General features: G+C 43.2%; 1 protein-coding gene across 2 annotated transcripts; it reads left to right on the forward strand.

Moving 5' to 3' along the window:
* The first annotated feature begins 7,978 nt into the window (after positions 1–7,978).
* si:ch211-106h11.1 (volume-regulated anion channel subunit LRRC8D) lies at positions 7,979–16,214 on the forward strand. 2 transcript variants are annotated; one of them, XM_041817120.1, is made up of 6 exons: positions 7,979–8,086; positions 11,110–11,463; positions 11,562–12,119; positions 13,907–14,157; positions 14,378–14,752; positions 14,984–16,214. In XM_041817120.1, exons 2-6 carry the CDS (start codon positions 11,125–11,127, stop codon positions 16,104–16,106), a joined length of 2,646 nt encoding a protein of 881 aa, XP_041673054.1. In that variant the 5' UTR covers positions 7,979–8,086; positions 11,110–11,124; the 3' UTR covers positions 16,107–16,214. The 2 variants fall into 2 exon arrangements, with proteins under 2 accessions (XP_041673054.1, XP_041673053.1); XM_041817119.1 differs by lacking the exon at positions 7,979–8,086 and adding an exon at positions 8,408–8,485.
* Positions 16,215–19,005: the final 2,791 nt, after the last annotated feature.

Consider the following 19,005-nt stretch of genomic DNA (forward strand, 5'->3'; position numbering starts at 1 on the left):
GCCTACCAACCTACCTTCCTTCCTTCCTTCCTACCTTCTTTCCTACCTACCTGCCCTCCTTCCTTTCTTCCTACCTACATACCTGCCTCCCTATCCACCTACCTCCTTCCCATCTACCTACTACCTACATCCTTCCCCACCTACCTCTCTATCTACCAACTTACCTTCCATGCTACCTAACTTGCCTTCCTAGATACCTACTTATCTACATCCTTCCTTCCTTCCTTCCTTCCTTCCTTCCTACCTTCTTCCCTTCCTACCTACCTATCTACCTTCCTACCTACCTACAAACCTACCTAACTACCTTCCTTCCTACCTTTTTTTCATCCTACCTACTTACCTACCTACCTACCTACCTACATACCTACCTACCTTCCTTCCTTCCTTCCTTCCTTCCTTTCCTCCTTTCCCTCCAACCTGCTTACCTACCTTACAACTGTACTTTCTTCCTTCCTACTTCCTTCCTTCTTACCTTCCTACCTTCTTTCCTTCCTACCTACCTACCTACCTACCTACATTCCTACCTACCTACCTACTTACCCACCTACCTACCTACCTCCCTCCTTCACTGCCTACCAACCTACCTTCCTTCCTTTCTTCCTACCTTCCTTCCTTCCTTCTTTCCTACCTACCTGCCCTCCTTCCTTTCTTCCTACCTACATACCTGCCTCCCTATCCACCTACCTCCTTCCCATCTACCTACTACCTACATCCTTCCCCACCTACCTCTCTATCTACCAACTTACCTTCCATGCTACCTAACTTGCCTTCCTACATACCTACTTATCTACATCCTTCCTTCCTTCCTTCCTTCCTTCCTTCCTTCCTACCTTCTTCCCTTCCTACCTACCTATCTACCTTCCTACCTACCTACAAACCTACCTAACTACCTTCCTTCCTACCTTTTTTTCATCCTACCTACTTACCTACCTACCTACCTACCTACCTACATACCTACCTACCTTCCTTCCTTCCTTCCTTCCTTCCTTTCCTCCTTTCCCTCCAACCTGCTTACCTACCTTACAACTGTACTTTCTTCCTTCCTACTTCCTTCCTTCTTACCTTCTTACTGTCCTACCTACCTACCTACCTACCTACCCACCTACCTACCTTCCTACCTTCCTACCTACCTACTTACCCCCCTACCTACCTACCTCCCTCCTTCACTTCCTACCATCCTACCTACCTTCCTTTCTTTTTTCCTGCCTTCCTTTCCCTCCTTCCTGCTTACCTACCTTACAACTATACTTTCTTCCTTCCTACTTCCTTCCTTCTTACCTTTCTACCTTCTTTCCTTTCTACCTACCTATCTTTCTTCCTACCTACCTACCTACCTACCTACTTACCCACCTACCTATCCACCTCCCTCCTTCACTGCCTACCTACCATCCTCCCTACCTACCTTCCTTCCTTTCTTCCTACCTTCCTTCCTTCCTTCCATCCTACCTACCTGCCCTCCTTCCTTTCTTCCTACCTACATACCTGCCTCACCTATCCATCTACCTCCTTCCCATCTACCTACTACCTAGATCCTTTCCCACCTATCTCTCTATCTACCAACTAACTTTCCATGCTACCTACATACTTTCCTACATACCTACTTACCTACATCCTTCCATCCTTCCTTTCTTCCTACCGTCTTTCTCCCTACCTTCATTCCCTCCTACCTACCTTCCTTCCTTTCTTCCTACCTTCCTTCATTCCCTCCTACCTACCTTCCTTCCTTTCTTCCTACCTTCCTTCCATCCTGCCTACCTGCCCTCCTTCCTTCCTTTCTTCCTACCTACCTACATACCTGCCTCAACTATCCACCTACCTCCTTCCCACCTACCTACTACCTTCTTACCTTCCCACCTACCTCTCTATCTACCAACTTACTTTCCATGCTACCTACATACCTTCCTACGTACCTACTTACCTACATCCTTCCATCCTTCCTTCCTTCCTTCCTTCCCTCCTACCTTCTTTCCTTCGTACCTTCCTACCTACCTACCTTCTTTCCTTTCTTCCTTCCTTCCTACCTTCTTTCCTTCCTACTGTCCTACCCATCTACCTACCTTCCTTGCTGTCGTCCTATCTACTTACCTTCCCACCTACCTTGTTTCCTTCCTTCCTACCTTCTTTTCTTCCTACCCTCCTTCCTTCCTTCCTTCCTTTCTACCTAAATACCTACTGACTTACCTACCTACCAGGCTGTTTTTTTTTTTTCCTTTTTATTTTTTGCACATATGTCATATTTAAATGTTTCGGATCATCAAACAAATGTCATTATTAGACCAAGATAACCTGAGTTAATACAAAAGTCAGATTTTAAATGATGATTTCCTCTTTAAAGTGAAACAAGCTATCTAAACCTTCCTGGCCCTATGTGAACAAGGCATTATCTCTTCTTAAACCATGAATTAACTGTAGTTAACCACAGTTTTTGGAAAGCTCAATTCAAGTTGAGAAGCCACATGCAGGTCTGATAGAAGCTGTCAGACAAAGATAAGTAGGCTAAACAATCTCAGAAAGCAACACAACAAAATTCATGTAAGTACAGATGAGAAACCCTTGAAAGGGTTACAAAGACATTCTAAGGCTTTGGGACTTCATCCAACCACAATGGGAGCCATTACCCACAAATGGGGAAAACTTGGAACAGCAGCGAACCTTCCCAGGAGTGGCCGGCCTACCAGAATGAATCTGAGGTCATGGACGACTCATCCAAGAGGTCCCAAAAGAAGCCAGAACAACATCTAAGACCTACAGGCTTCAATGACTCAGTTAAGGTCAGAGTTCATGTTCAACAATAAAAAGGACACTGGGCATCATGGGAGAGTTCTAAGGACAAAACCACTGCTGACAAAAAAAAAGAACACAAAGACTCGTCTAAAAACATCCTGATGATCCTTAACACTGGGGAATGTTCATATAAGAAAAGCACACAAGCATTAGACTTCAGTCTTTTGTCTATTATACATTCATTTTAGTATTAATCATAATGTGTGGGACACTCATGTTAGCAGGTTTTAGTCATCGAATTTGCTGAGGTCTGCTGCAGGCTTGTGATGTTTGTGAACAACATGGACGTGTGACTGCTGTCACTTAACAACCCCACCCAAAACATGCCTGTGTTTGGGCACGGTGGTGTCAGCAGCCACGGTACGCATTTGTGTGAGGATGTATTGCAGATGAAGAGGTGTGAAGCCGCAGGCCGTTTTGTAGCAGAACTCTCAAAGGGAGGGTGTTGTCTGGATATCGACCCTTTGCTTAGCTGATACACAACAGGCCTGGGGTCTAAATTTAAACCGTGTTTCCCTGAAAGACACCAACAGTAAAAAAAAGAGTCCTCTGCAGAGAGAGTAAACATCAGTGTCCTTTTGAATCACTTTAGCAAACAGTGATGCTAAGAGTAGAATAAATAAAGCAAAGAGACAAAGCACTGTGTGGTGATTTAATGGTAAAGTGTTGTACTAAAAACCAAATTAATGGCATTGTCCAATCAAGACTAAAGCATATTTAATAACAACTAATACTGGCCTAAGGGCTCTACAACCAAGAGACAAGAAGTGAGATAAATGATAAAAGACTATCTGCTTAACATGTAATACAACCCCTTTTCCAAAAAAGTTGGGACACTTTGTAAAATGTAAATAAACCCAGAATGCAATGATTGTCAAATCTCATAAATCCAGGGGACTGGGACAGGGTGATATTTACCATTGTGTAGCATCCCCCCCCCCCCCCTTCTTTTAACAACTGTCTGGAAATCTCTGGGGTGTAAAGAGACCAGCTGCTGGAGTTTATAAGGAGGAATGTTGTCCCATTCCTGTCTGATGTAGGAGTCTAGCTGCTCAACAGTCCTGGGTCTTCTTTGCCGGATCTTTCCTGGTATGATGCTCCAAATGTTTTCTATTGGTGAAAGGTGTGGACTGTAGGCAGGTCAGTTCAGGACCCGGACTCTTCTCTTGTGAAGCCATGCTGTTGTGATGGATGTGGTATGTGGTTTTGCATTGTCTTGCTGAAATAATCAAGAGCTGAAAGAAACGTCTGGATAGGAGCATATGTTGTTCTAAAACAGTGTTTCTCAACCAAAGAGCCAAACTGTTGAAGCATACATTTGCAAGAGCCGCAATCCAAGGGGTGAAAAGTGGCAAACATGGTGTTGAAGTGGCAACTAGAAAAGCACTCAGAGAGCGCATACCTCCACCATTAGCCTGTATATAAATGGATGGAAAACACTATAGCATCATATGCAATTGACCAGGCTATGACGTACTTCTGTATACCAGAAACCAGCTAAACCGGGCCAAGCATACTACACAATAACAGCCGACTGGCAGTCATACTGCATACTACTGTCGAACACAGTACGCAGTGCACAAATTACATACTGTATACTGCGTTTGGCAGGAGTATGCAGTAGGCCAATTCAAAAACAGCTAATCAGACGGGGATCACCAGGTGCAGCCACTCGGACAATCAACGCAGGTGAAACAAATGAGGGTGATACAGTCACAGAGAAACAGGCAGGGATGGGCAGGAAGGAGAGGTCTGGAAAAAAACACACAGGGTAAGTACACAAAATAAAACAGGAAATGACTGGAAACACAAGGGAAAATAACTAACTTAACCAGGGGATTTGACAATAGAAATACACAGACAAAAAAAGGTTGAAAAACTGATAATGGGACTTGCCATGGATATTGTGTGAAGTCAAAGGTTCCTTTTTTAAGGTTTTCAGGTGGAATATTTCAAATTAAGAGATGAAAGAGCCACGCATTGAGTATCACTGCTCTAAAACCTCTCTATACTTCTCAGCATTGTAGTTCCTTTCCAGATGTGCAAGCTGCCCACGCCATAGGCACTAATGCAACCCCATACCATCAGAGATGCAGGCGTTAAAACTGAGCCAGGAGAACAAGCTGGATGCTCTCTCTCCTCTTTGATCTGCAGGACACGGCATCTGTGGTTTCCATAAAGAATTTCAAATTTTGATTAATCTGACCACAGAACAGTTTTCCATTTTGCCTCAGTCCATTTTAAATGAGTTTTGGCCCGGAGAAGACAGCCAACTATGTCAACAATGATTTCAGGAAGTGTTCCTGAGCCCATGTATTGATTTCCAGTCCAAAATCATGCCTGTTTTTTTAATGCAGTGGTTCCTGAGGGCCCCAAGATCCCCAACATCCCTTACTGACCTTTGGCCTTGTCACTTGCTCACAGAGATTTCTCCAGATTCTCTGAATCTTTTGATGATATTACGAACTGTAGGTGGAGGGATATTCAAAGTCTTCACAATTTTACATTAAGGGAATTTTCTGCATTTGCATTTTTCACTAGATTAGTGAACCTCTGTCCAGCTTTATGTCCAAGAGACTGCCTCTCTAAAATGCTCCTTTTATACCCAGTCATGTTACTGACCTGTTACCAATTAACCTCATTAGTATCAAAATGCTCCTCCAGCTGTTTTCCAGCAATATCACTTACTTTTCCAGCCTTTTACGGCCCTGTTCCAACTTTTTTGAGATGTGTTGCTGCCATCAAACTCAAAATGAGCTTATATTTTGTCTCAGTGTTGTTTATGTTCTATTGTGAATAAAATGTGTGAGCTCTGACAGGTTCAGTTTCCTTCCTTTTGAAGTCACAGCAGATGTTGATAAAACCGTCTGCCTTCTCTGACTACATTAAGAGCAAATCTCACTTAAATGTTACCATTAACACCTACCGTAACTGCTCCACTTCATCAAGGTGTAACCGTACTTCACAGCGGTCATGCAGGCTCATTTTTCACGCTCCTGCATACAGCAGAGATCTACGCAGAGAAAACACGAGCGGCACCTGTTCTGAGGGATCAGAATGTGGTTTATCGTCAGTTTGAGTCTGTGCTCCAGATTCTTCTTGGCCTTCAAAAAAGGAACAGCACAACAGCGACACAGATTACACAGCAGACATCTGCCAATCAGTCTATGAAAGTTTTATTTTGCAGCATCAGGCTTGGATGACCTTTGACCTGTTAGACCTCTCAGGCTCACATCCATCAAAAGCTCACATCCACCCACACAGGATTGAAAATTAGTTTCATATTCAGAGCTGTGAAGTCAGGCTGTTACTGACAGTACAGTAGCTAAAGCTCCCCCTGCTGGACAGTAGCTGACACTACATGCTGATATTTTCAACATCCTAGAACATGAAAGGGAAAAAGATTTTGCTGCTTTTAATACAGTGGTGGTGGGCTTAAAGAAAAATTAAAGCAATATTTTGTCTGATTAACATATTATTTTATTAGTATTCGTATTTTTCTTTAAAACACTGGACATCTTTAGGCATTATAAGTGAGATCTATCCCGATCTATACTGCCATAGACCGTAAAGAGACAGGCATGCCCAGAGAATTTGCTGGGCACCTGTAAGTTCTGTGGGCCTTATCACTACTTCGCTATTGGCTATTTTTCCACCATTTTGCCACTTCTAACCCATTTTTTGCCATTCTATAACTCCTTTTAACCACTTTTCTTGCCTGTCTTGCCATTTGTGCCACTCCATTATCAATTTTTACCTCTTTTTGTCTATTTTTTCAACTTTTCATTACTTTTTTTACACCATTTTTGCCACTTTGAACCCATTTTTCATGTACTTTTTGACCCTTTTTCCTTTTAATACTGATGTTTTGTCACATTTTAACCTCTTCAGCATTTTCCCTGAAAGTTTCTGTCCCTTTGTGCCACTCCACAACCCATTCGGATGCTCCTCGCCCATTTTGCCACTCTTTAACTTCTTTTCACCACTTTATCTGGCCATTTTTGCCAGTTTTAACACATTCTTTCATATTTACAGGTGAAATTCTGTAAAAAAAAAAAAAAAATCAAATGTGAAGTCATTCTAAAACTGTTTGATTTGACTGTTAATTGCTTTTGGGTTGGATTTAACAGCTGCAGACATTTAAAGCCAAAGATACTCTTAAAAGAACAGCATTTTCTTTTCCTGCTTTTCTGAATTTAATAATCTTCTGGGGGCCAGACAGGGAGCTTTGGGGGGCCTGATTTGGCCCCTGGGCCGCCAGTTGATGATCAGTGTTATATAGTTTTGTATTTTTTCATTTTGTGTTGTGTGTCCTCGCAACAGTCCTCACCACTGCACCTCCATGCAGCCGGCCTAACTGGAGCTACTGAAAACAGTTTGCATGTGCAGTCCCCTAGTTTTTGGAGTTGTGTGAGGGATGTCCTTCATTTTGGAGGTCATAGGTCAGATGTCAAGGTCATTGGGCCTCATGTTGATCCCTTGCTTTCAAGGCCATCCTTGTAAACTCTACATTTTAAGATCGCTTTGAGGGATTTTCTCCAAACTTCGCACGGATGTTCACTCTGGTATAAAGATGAACTTATAGCATATTGAAGGTCAAATATCAAGGTCACTGGGCCTCATGCTCAACATTTTTCCATGCTACCACAGGAAATACTGAAGTGTTTCATCTTGGCCCACCACAGGACTTTGACTGTCCCGTAGCTGGATGCCCAGGGGGGGGCGTATAATACTATTACTGCCATGGACTGAGCTTAAATTATTTTTTTGTCCTGTTTATTTCTCCAACTGCCTTTTCCAAGAGCTGTTTAGCTATTTTGATACTATTCATGTCCTAAGAATGTCCTGGAATCACAATAAAAGGTCCTTGAATCCTTGAAAAGTAGGGTATGCAACACAAAAAGGAGTTATAACTGCTAGACATTTGTCTATTTATTCAGCAAATTTTCCTGTTTTACTCACATAGATACATATATTTAGTTTTCTGATTGTTCCAGTCTGATTTTTCGCTCTGTTTTCCCCAGGCTCGGCTGTGAAGGAGTTAAAGGGTGCAGGGAAGCTCACCCTCAGCGGGTCTCGCCCAAGCTTCTCGTGCTGAATCAGATTTTTCAGCCACACATCCTCCGCTGCCATGACAACCCATGAAAAGCTGCATGTCGGCCAGCTGAGGAGGAGTTTGTTGTAAGTTTGAGGAGTTTTTTAACGGCAGAACCAGACAGCGCCGGTATGAAGTTTGTGTGGGGCGGCTGTGAGCGGATCAGAGGAGAGAGAGAGAGGAACAAGAGACGGAGTTCTTTAGCAGGTAGGAAAAGTTAATCCAGCTGTAAAAACAATGGAGACTTTGTCACTCTGTCAGACTGGCTTTTTCTGATTTAGTGAGTTTGTTAACTGTTAAACTACAGTCACTAATTAAAGGATTCACTAAAGCTACAGATAAAAACCTGCATTTACTAACATTTTTAACAAAAAGGGACTGTGGACATGGATGTGTGGGTGTGGTTTGATGTTGGGAAAGCAAAGCAACTTCAGTGTTATTGTGACTCAAGTATTGTGAAATGTTTGCTGAGACAGAAAGGCTGGATCATTTCAGAGCAAAGATAGAAAGCAGACAGAAATCTTTGATTCACATTAAAACTAGAGCTGGTGCCTGGTGGTCTTATGTCTCTATGAGGAATCCAATCCCTGAACAGAAAGTACAGAGGTGAGTAAAAGGAGACGGGTCGGGGGTTCCTGTGCTGGTGTGATTGGTAGAACTGTTACAAGTAAGGGTTGAACGTGATGCTTGATGATTTTGGCCTTTTACCTCTGAAATCTAATCCTTCAGTTTTAATGGACATTTGTGCAAAGTTTGAGGAAAGTCTCTCAAAGTGTTGTTGAGATATTGCATTTACATGAATCCTTGTCGTTCACCTCCAAAACCTACTTACGTAATAGTTAACCTGACACGCCAGATACACTGTTTCATATCATGTACTTCACATTCATCTGGGAAAGCTCCCATAGAAAGTGTTTGGGAAGGGGGGACTTTTCAAAAAATTCTCAGACGGGGATTGGAGGTTCTGCCTGCCACACTCACGACGGGCCAATCAGAGCGACAGCACAGAAGTAGGTTGTACGCATGCTCTTCTCTTGAGCTGACAGGCTACCGCGGCTGTGGATTGTTAATGGCGGGGCCTTTTGGTGAATAAGGAGTGGTTCTCAACCTGGGGGTCGGGACCCCCTTGGGGGTCGTGAGACACTACGAGGCGGTCTCCAGTTGCCCTAAAAAAACTACGAATATTTTTAAAATTACACTGTTGCCACTTTACACCAGTTTTGTCAAAATTTTTATCCCTTTTCATCATATTTTTACCATTTAACACATAATTTTGTCAGTTTTAAACTCATTCCACCACTTTTTTCTGCCTGTTTTGTCACTTCTAAATCAATTCTTGCACCCTAAGCTTAATGTTGCCACTGTTGACCCAGTATTGCTACTATTAGCCCCCTTTACCCACTTTATACACCCAATTTTTCCCATTTTAACCCCATTTCACCATTTGATATGCACATCTTTGCTGGTTTAACCAATTTCTGACGATATCTGCCTGTTTTTTCTTTCTCAGTTAATTCATTTTGCCAATTTAAAGCAACTCCAGCCACATTTTAAATCCTTTTTATCAGTATTTACGCCCATTTTTGCCACTTTAACCAATTTTTGCCTTTTTGACATTTTTTTTGTAATTTTTGCCACTTCTAAACCAGTGGTTCCCAAGCTGGGGTCCGGGCACCCCTTGGGGGGCAGGAGCCTGTCTTCTCTGACCTTGAAAAAAATGAAAATAATCATAATTAGAACCGTAATGTATGGAGTCATATAAGGGTCACCCCCAAAGATTAGATCTGTGAAAACTGAAAACTGGGGGTAAAAAAAATTCTTAGGATTATAAAGTCAGATATTTACAAGAAAATCTGAATTTCTGAGTTTATAAGGTGTAAATTTACTAGAAAGAAAGGAAATTTTTAAGTTGTTTTGTTTTTTTAAAGTTTTAAAATCCTAAATTTAACTTTGTTAAGGCAAAAATTTACAATAAACCAAACATTAAAAAGGGTGGATTTTCAATATTTTTTTGACTTTATAATCATAAAAGTACTAATTTTTGGTTCATGCAATTTGAGTCTGTTTCAGTTAAAAAAAAAATTAAGTTTTTCTCTTTTTCTTCTTTAATATTATCATTTTTGTGTATTTCTAAAATGCTCTAGTAATAATCTAGTTTGTACTTAGATCTTTTTTCAAGAACAGCGTCTGTGTCAATTAAAATTGGTGTGTACTTTTTCTAAGGGGGTCTTGGGGGGGCTTCGCTTTTCTTTGATACATGTACGGGGGGGCTCTAAGAAGAAGAGGCTGGGAAACACTGTTATAGACCATTTCTGCTACTTATAAAATCCAATTTTACCACCTTTGCCACCATTTTTGCCATTATTAACCCATTGTAGCAATTCTTAAATCATTTCATTTATTTCTTTAACAAAGGGGATTAGTTACTACACGAATGATTAAAAAACAGTTGTTTCTTTGATAAGGGTGGTCATTTTTTCCGGTTAAATATAAAATGTGGATATCACAGCTTAATTTGGACCATGGTTTTGCTGACCTCCATAGGCCCCTCCCATTTATCTTCCTTCATGGACGGCCTTGTCTGCAAATGACTAGTCTTAATTGTGCATGGCTGTGTTCAACCACCTTCAGGTCCAGTGGGGGTCCCTGGTCTCTGGCACCTTTATTTCAGGGTTGTGGGCTGAAAAGATTGAGGACCACTGGTCTAAACCAAATGGTTGGGGGTTTGCTCACATGTAAATGTGGAAAATTAACCCTAAACTGCTCCCAGTGCTGCACCAGTGATTAATAAATATGTACAGAGGGGATCTTTCTAATAATAGAACTGAACGATACTGCATGGGTTAGATCGGCCATTTGCAATATACATTCCCCTAAAAGCATTGGAAGGCCAATTCCTTTATTTTTGCTGAAGACTAAAAACATTTGGGTCAAAGAATATGAAACAAGAGCTCAACATTTCAGCTTTTATTTCCAGGTATTTACATCTGGATCTGATACACAACTTAGCCCATTTTTAGTCTTATACTATTACTATTAGGCATATACTATTGGACCTATAATATGTGGAAAATACAGCTGAGGAAAAGGGAAAATAATTTGTCTTTTCATCCCTCAACATCTACGATTAATAAGATTTTAAAAATGTCATAAATTGGCTCAACCATTACATCCTTACAAAGCCATGTTTTGGACCATAATTCAGCTTTTCTCATGTATTTCTCCCCTAGGCCTCAGAGGTCACCATGTTTGCCCTGTCAGAGCTGGTCCCCCTGAACCAGCATCAGAGCAGGTCCAAGCTCTTAAAGCCCTGGTGGGAGGTCTTCATGGACTACCTGGTGGTCCTGATGCTGATGACGTCCGTCCTGGCCTGTACTGAGCAGCTTTCTAGGGACCGGGTGGTGTGCATTCCTCTGGATCCACTTTATACAGCAAATACCAGCGACCACAGTCCAGCTCCCAGTGGGGATGTGGGACTGAATCCATCCTCAAAACCTCCACAAAACATCAGTCTAGATCTTCATCCTCCACCGACTGGACGAAGGGTACACCTGGTCTATCAGCAGTACATTTATATCAGCCAGGTAAGGTGACGCTTTCTCATTTCAACCATTAAATCAAGGAAGGTAAGGCTGGACAGATGGCGGTACTTTAACACCCTGCTGCTGATGTTTCTGTCCAGGTGTGCTACCATGAAGCTCTTCCTTTCTGCTCCCGTTTCTTCCCCTACATGGCCTTGCTGCAGTCTCTGGTTCTTGTAGCGAGCGGATCCTTCTGGCTCCACTTCCCTCACACCTCGGCTCGCATCGAACACTTCCTGGCCATCTTAGCAAAGTGCTGTGAATCCCCCTGGACGTCCCAGGCTCTGTCCCTCGCAGCTCAGGAGGAGAACATCCACGAGAAGGAGCTGGAGGAGAAGAGACGGCCTTCACAACATGCTCCACATTTTAATTCGACACCAGTGACGTTTAAAAGTCGGTCTAGCATGGATTCAGACACAGAGAGCCCGCTTTTAAAGAGGGTAGATGGCGCCCCTCCGTCTCCGTGTCCCTCCACGGTCTCCTGTAACTCCACCTGTTCAAACAGCTCTCAGGTTTCTTCTTTCAAACCCTCAGTTATGGTGGACAGTCCCAGGCAGGTTATCAGTCTGGATAAAAGTGATGGAGAGCAGGCCAGGGCGCTGTTTGAGAGGGTGCGGAAATTTAGATCCCACTGTGAAATCTCAGACGTCATCTACAAGGTGAGCAAAAAACTGTACTTAAGACTTTAAAGCACTTATGAGGAGTTTGTAGCTGGGTTGAGGGCACATGATGCCTCTAAAAGAGCTATAGCCCTTTTCACCACCATTAACCACTTTTTTCAGGTATGTGCTTGCAGAAGAAACAAGAATGAATGGTTTGGCAGTTAAGAAAACAGGATAAAACACCAAAAACACCACAGCAAAGAACTGGCAAAAGATAATGATTCATCCACAGGGGGCACCAAAACCAGGACACACCAAACTGTCTCAAACGAGGCTCTTCCACTATGGATTTTTTGCCGTGCCAAGCCAAGCCAAGCCATGCTGATTTACTTTTCCATCACTAGTTTGGCCACACTTTGCCACGCCCAGAATGGTCCTGCTCTGGAGCAAAAGGCCCAAGCTCTCCCACCCCTCCTCCAAGCGCACCACGGTGACGTCACATGGTTCGCCATCATTTGGGAAAGTCTTGCAGACGTGTTTACGTGGCAACTGTTACAAACTTTGCTTAACAATGCATGTACTTGGTCATGGTTCAAGGAACTTTAAAGACTTGGTGCAATTACAACAGCAAGGACAACATTCTGGAGGTGCATCAACATAACAGTCTGGGTGAAACTTCAGTTACTCTTTAAAAGTTCCGGGGTACTTTCTAACCAATGCACCAAACTTTGAAATACTGTCCACTGTCCCATCCTCTCCAAGTAAAGGCAAGAACATGAGAAACTAGAAAAGCACTCGGAGAGCGGAGACCTCCGCCATTAGCCCTAGCTCCCAATAATGAAGAATCCTTTTAAAAATTCCTGGATCTGTCCCCATGTGCCCCCCACCTCGGCATTTCCCGATTGCTCCCTCCCCGGTGGGGTGGAAACATGGTGAGGCAAAGCGTTGGCTTTGCTACAGGTAGGCTGTCGTGAAGGAAGCATTGCCTGCCGGTGCCAACAGATGCACTGACAGTCTCACCCATGGTCTCACTGGACAGCTGGAAGTCATGGCAGAGGGTTTTCTGTTTTCTGTAAACAGTAGAATGACGTGCTTTTCCAAAAAGCCCTACCTTAGTCTCATCTGTCCTCAAAATGTTCTCCCAGAAGGATTGAGGCTTACTCAGGTACTTTTTTGCAAACTCCAGTCTGGCTTTTTTATGTCTCTTTGTCAGCAGTGGGGTTCTCCTTGGTCTCCTGCCATAGTGCTTCATCTCATTCAGATGACCACGTATGGTCCCAGATGACACTTTTGCACCCTGATTCTGCAGGACAGCCTGAATTTGTGTGGAAGTTGACTGAGGATGTTTATCCACCATTCCAACTATCCTGCTTTACATTCTTTTGTCAAATTTTCTCTTCTGTCCATGTCCAGGGAGATTAGCCACAGCTCTATGGGTTGGAAACTTCTTGACTATATTACGCACAGTGAAGAAAGGAATTTCAAGATCTCTGGAGATGGTCTTGTAACCTTAAGATTGTTCATATTTTTCTACAATTTTGCTTTTTAAGTCCTCAGATAATTCTGGGCTCTTCATTCTCTTCTCCAAAAACATAGCTGCCACCTCTGCAGTCGGATGCATAAAAACACCAGCCTAGAAAGAATCAGACTAGTTTTTGAAGGCTTTATTCACTCTTATTAGTCACAAAAAGGCAACAGTGTTTTATTTCTTCCTATTATAACCAGCTAAAACTCCTCCTAGAGTGACTCCCTGCAAAATATACAATCTGCATTTCATTTCTGATGTATGAAAGAAACATAAAAAAAATAAATTGTTGAATAATGACGGTTTTTCTTGTATTCAGGTCTACTTGTCTCAGACGATATTCAAGCTGCTGATGGTGACGTTGATTGTGAGTTACACCGTCCCTGTCCTCAGCTCCTTCAGCTTCACTCACACCTGTCACCCTGAGGAGCAGGCCTTAGTGGGCTACGACACCTTCGAGTGCATCCATGTGATCTCCTCTCTCATGAGTAAACTGCTGGTGGCCTATCTGAGCCTGCTGGGGCTGTACGGCCTGCTCAACATCTACACCCTCAGCTGGATCTTACACAGGTCAGTGCAGTCATCAAAGTGTATGTGCTTTAAAACTTTGCATGTTTTACTGCAACAGTAGTTGACTGATTTCTGCAGACAGCTGTTTACAGACAGGGAAATACAAGGAACAACATACAGGACAGGATCAGCAAAGAGAAAATGCACTACTGACCAACCATGAGTATGCTACTTTAGATTCAGTACGTCTTTATGATATATTTGTGTTTCTCTGTCCCAGCTCTTTAAGACAGTACTCCTTCCACTCTAAGGACCTCTGCTCCCTCAGAGACGTCCCCGACCTCAGAAATGACCTGGCCTTCCTCTTGCACATGTTAGACCAGTACGACCCCCTGCTGGCCCGCCGTCTGTCCGTGTTTTTGTCCCCTGTCAGCGAGAGCCGGCTGCTGGAGGAGAGTCTGGAGAGGCGCTGGGGCGAGGAGAAGCTGCGTGCCATGATGACTGTGGATGCAGACGGCTGCTCCAGACTGCAGCTGGTGGCTCTGCCTCGCCTCCCCCCAGCCCTCTTCACCCTCAGCCAGCTTCAGGTCCTGAAGCTGGAGCTCATCGCAGATGCCAGGTTCACTGCACAGGTGGCCAACATGGCCGCACTCAGGTGAGGTTTATATCAAAATTCTAAATGAAATTAAAATCTCCTTGTACTCCAAATAATTCAAATGCAGAATTCAGGTTGAACTGGATCTGCCTTGATGGGTCTTTTGACTAATTTTAGCAGTATTTCTAAGGGGTCAAAGCTGCATGGGTTGTGCAATGGAGCCATTGAGTTTTGTACAAATCTGTGCAATCAGGGTTAATCAAGTCTTTCTATTTTTGATTGCTCCATCAGGGAGCTCCATCTCTACCACTGCACAGCAGCCGTTGACCCCGGTGCTCTCGGCGTCCTTCAGGAACGTCTCGAAGTCCTCCACCTTACTTTCACTCAGGCCTCAGAGATCCCCAGCTGGGTCCTCTCCCTCCGCAGTCTGCATGAGCTCCACCTCTGCGGCCGCCTGAGCAGTGATGGTGGAGTTGGCCGAAGCTGGGCGTTTGGGAGCCTGAGACAGTTACACCACCTCCGAATGCTGTCCATCAGGGGCAGGCTACAGCGGATCCCCGGTGAGCTGTGTGAGGTTGCAGGTAGCTTGGTGAGGCTGGAGATCATCAACGAAGGCACCAGGCTGCTTGTTCTCACAGGGTTGAAGAGGATGGTGGACCTGACAGAGCTGCTGCTGCAGGACTGTCAGCTGGAGCGTTTACCCTCCGCCCTTCTGGCTCTCACGAACCTGCGGACTCTTGACCTGCAGCACAATAACCTGAGAACTCTTGAGGAGCTGCTCACTCTGGCTCATCTGAGACGTCTCTCCTGCCTCAGGCTCGCCTTTAACCGAGTCCTGGTGCTGCCGGCCAGCGTTGGAGTTCTGCGAGGTTTAGAGCTCCTCGATTTATCAAACAACCAGCTCAGGAGCCTTCCTCCTGCTCTCTTCTCTCTACGCCGTCTTCGAAGGCTCCTGCTAGCCGGTAACCTCCTGGAGGAGCTTTCTGCAGAGGTGAAATCACTGCAGCTGCTCACAGAGCTCGACCTCAGTGGGAACAGATTAGAGAGCCTACCTCTGGAGCTCTTCAGCAGATGTTTAGAGCTGCGGGTCCTCAACGTGGCTCACAACTCTCTGAGCGCTTTACCTGCTGGGATCGCAGCTTTAAGCCAGCTCAGCAGGCTGGACCTGCGCAGTAACAGTCTGGAGGAGCTGCCGGCTGAGCTGGGCTGCTGCTCAGGTCTGTATGGAGGGGGTCTTCTGGTGGAGGAATGGTTGTTCCTCTCTCTGCCTCCACAGATCAGGGACTTCCTGAGGCGCTCTTTCTGCCCCTCAGAGAAACACTCAGAGAATCATGATCGACCAGAGTCTGATAGTTTCCCATATTTCTCTCCAACACAGTGGAGCTTCTCCTCTGCTCTGGAATCACAGATTTAAGACGGCGTTCCAAATTAGTATGCAAATGATATTTTTCTCTTATTTTCCTAAATATTAATGCAAATGTCAGTCAGAATATTTTTCAAGTCATCAGCTGCATCAGCATAATTCAAATGTTTTTGAACAAACTTCATAATGATAAAAATATTTTTTTATTAAAACCTCAAAATGCACTGCTCCACATTATTATGCACAACAGAGTTTTAATTTATAGGTTGTAAAGAACTGAAAATGGTCATTTGTTGAATTTGCAGCATTAGGAGGTCAGATTTACTGAGATCAAAGCTATTTCAATCAAAAACATCTTAACAGGACAAGTTCCATGTTAACATAGGAGCCCTTCTTTGATATCACCTTCACTATTCTTGCATCCATTGAACTTGTGAGTTTTTGGAGAGTTTCTGCTTGAATTTCTTTGCAGGAGGTCAGAATATCCTCCCAGAGCTGCTGTTTTGAAGTGAACTGCCTCCCACCCTCATAGATCTTTAGCTTGAGGATGCCCCAAAGGTTCTCAGTAGGGTTGAGGTCGCAGGTCAGAGGTATTCTTTGCAGCATGAGATGGTGCATTGTCATGCATGAAGATAATTCTGCTACAGAAGGCACGGTTCTTCTTTTTGTACCATTGAAGAAAGTGATCAGTCAGCTCTATAGTCAACTCTATATTCTTTGCCGAGGTTATTTTCACACCTTCAGGGACCCTAAAGGAGCCTACCAGCTCTCTCCCCATGACTCCGCCCCCTCCTTGCTGACATCACAGCCTTGTTGGGACATGGTGGCCATCCACCAACCATCCACTACTCCTCCATCTGGACCATCCAGGGTTGCACGGCACTCATCAATCAACAAGACTGTTTGAAAATGAGTCTTCATGTATTTCTGGGCCCACTGCAACCATTTCTGCTTGTGAGCATTGGTTAGGGGGGGCTGAATAGTAGGTTTATAAACGACTGCAAGACTCTGGAGGATCCTACACCTTGAGGTTGGTGGGACTCCAGAGGCACCAGCAACTTCAAATCCCTGTTTGCTGCTTTGTAATGACATTTTAGCAGCTGCTCTCTTAATCCCATGAATTTGTCTGTCAGAAACCTTCCTCATTATGCCTTTATCTGCATAAATCCATCTGTGCTCTGAATCAGCCACAAATTTCTTCACAGTACGATGACCACGCTTAATTTTTCCTGAAATATCTGTTTTTATTCCTTGTCAAAGGCATTACCCTATTTGACACTTTGCGGCAGCAGAGATCCTTTTTCTTTCCCATATTGCTGAAACCTGTGGCCTGCTTAATAATGTGGAACATCTGAGATAGATTTCAGTGATCCAAAGAGCCCTAAGACACAATACCATTCATGAGTTTAACTGAAAAAAAAATTTTGAATGTTTATGACACTAAAATCCAATTTGCATAATAATTTGGAACATGGAATAATGACTAAAAGTCCTAACAATTATAGTCTCTTAGGTCATGGTTACACAAAGAATCCATTTGAAAGCAGCAGTGCTGTGTTGCATTTTGGCTGGGAGAGTGGCAAAGAGAAAGCCACTGCTGAAGAAAACTCAGATTCAAACTGGACTAGAGTTTGCCAAAAGGCATGAGGGAGACTCCATGGTCAAGTGGGAGGAAGTTCTTTGGTCTGATGAGACCAAAACAAAGCTTTTTGACCATCAGACAAGAAGCCAGACACTGCAAATTCCCACAAACACACTGTCTCCACTGTGAAGCACGGTGGTGGCAGCATCATGTCGTGGGGATGCTTCTAGGCAGCTGGCCCTGGAAGGCTTGGGAGAAGATTTATGTTTCAGCCAGACAATGAGCTGAAGCATACAGTAAACGCTGCAGAGAAATGGTTTAAAGTCAACAAGAGGAATGTTCTGGAGCGTCCAAGTCAAAGCGCAGACCTCAATCCAACAGAGAATTCTGGCTGGACATGAAGAGGGCCGTTCACTCCTGATCCCTGTGCAACCTGAGAGCTTAACAGTTTTGCAAAGACGTAAAATTGCAGTGTCCAGTGTCCAGTTTGTGCCTGACTGAGCCCTATCCACAGAGACTCAGAGCTGTGATTGCAGCCAAAGGTGGCTCTACTAAATACTGACTTGAAGGGGGTGAATATTTATGCAGTCGCTTATTTTAAATTACATATTTTACAAAGTAAATTACATTACTTTGCAGAAATTTGTTCCACATTGAAATTAAAAAGTTTTTTTTTTTTTTTGTAATTTTTTAATTAAAAAAAGAAAAATTATATTGTCCATGACTGATTTATTAATTAATAAAAGGGTAAAACATTCGGGGGGGTTGAACACTTTTATAAAGGTTAAATAAAAATAAAATAAATAGGCAGGTATAAGGTGGTTAGCTGTATTTTTAAAGGTAAAAAGTCTGCAGGATTTCCTCTGAAAGGTTCAAGTCTTATGATGAAATGTATACTATCATTAAGACTTGTCTAAAATTACTAATGCTGTAATGCAGTTAAATCTTTGTAATAAAGTTTTATAATCACTGGTTTAAGTTGTGTTGAATTATTTAAGCTCAATCAGCCAAACAAACTGTTTCTAATGTTGTTACGGATACGGCGATGTGGACGGCTGCTTCGGTGCGATACATTATAGTATGCAATATTTTCTATTCAGACTAATCTATTTACTTCCCTTTTCTGTGAGAGTTTTCAGCTGCAGTTCAAAGGAAAAAAATGGGAGTCCAAGTATAAGTCCATTGTTCTACAGGGGTGTTAATTTTACAGAAAGAAAATGCATTACAAGAACAGGAAAAAGTCTAATCACTCACAGAGAAAGGGTTTCACTATTACATGAACAAGATCCTTATTTCAGGCTTTAAAATCAACTAGCCTGAACACATTATTATTGTTATTTTAACACATTTCAAACCAACTTATTTGAA

Source organism: Cheilinus undulatus, linkage group 21 (assembly GCF_018320785.1).
Source record: "Cheilinus undulatus linkage group 21, ASM1832078v1, whole genome shotgun sequence".
Lineage (NCBI taxonomy): Eukaryota > Metazoa > Chordata > Actinopteri > Labriformes > Labridae > Cheilinus > Cheilinus undulatus.

What these genes read in the sequence shown, in the direction of transcription:
- si:ch211-106h11.1 (XM_041817120.1), top strand. Translation starts at nt 11,125, where the DNA reads ATGTTTGCCCTGTCAGAGCTGGTCCCCCTGAACCAGCATCAGAGCAGG. An exon ending in AGTACATTTATATCAGCCAG is followed by an intron (nt 11,464 to 11,561) that starts GTAAGGTGACGC and finishes GTTTCTGTCCAG; the next exon opens with GTGTGCTACCATGAAGCTCT. An exon ending in TCTCAGACGTCATCTACAAG is followed by an intron (nt 12,120 to 13,906) that starts GTGAGCAAAAAA and finishes TCTTGTATTCAG; the next exon opens with GTCTACTTGTCTCAGACGAT.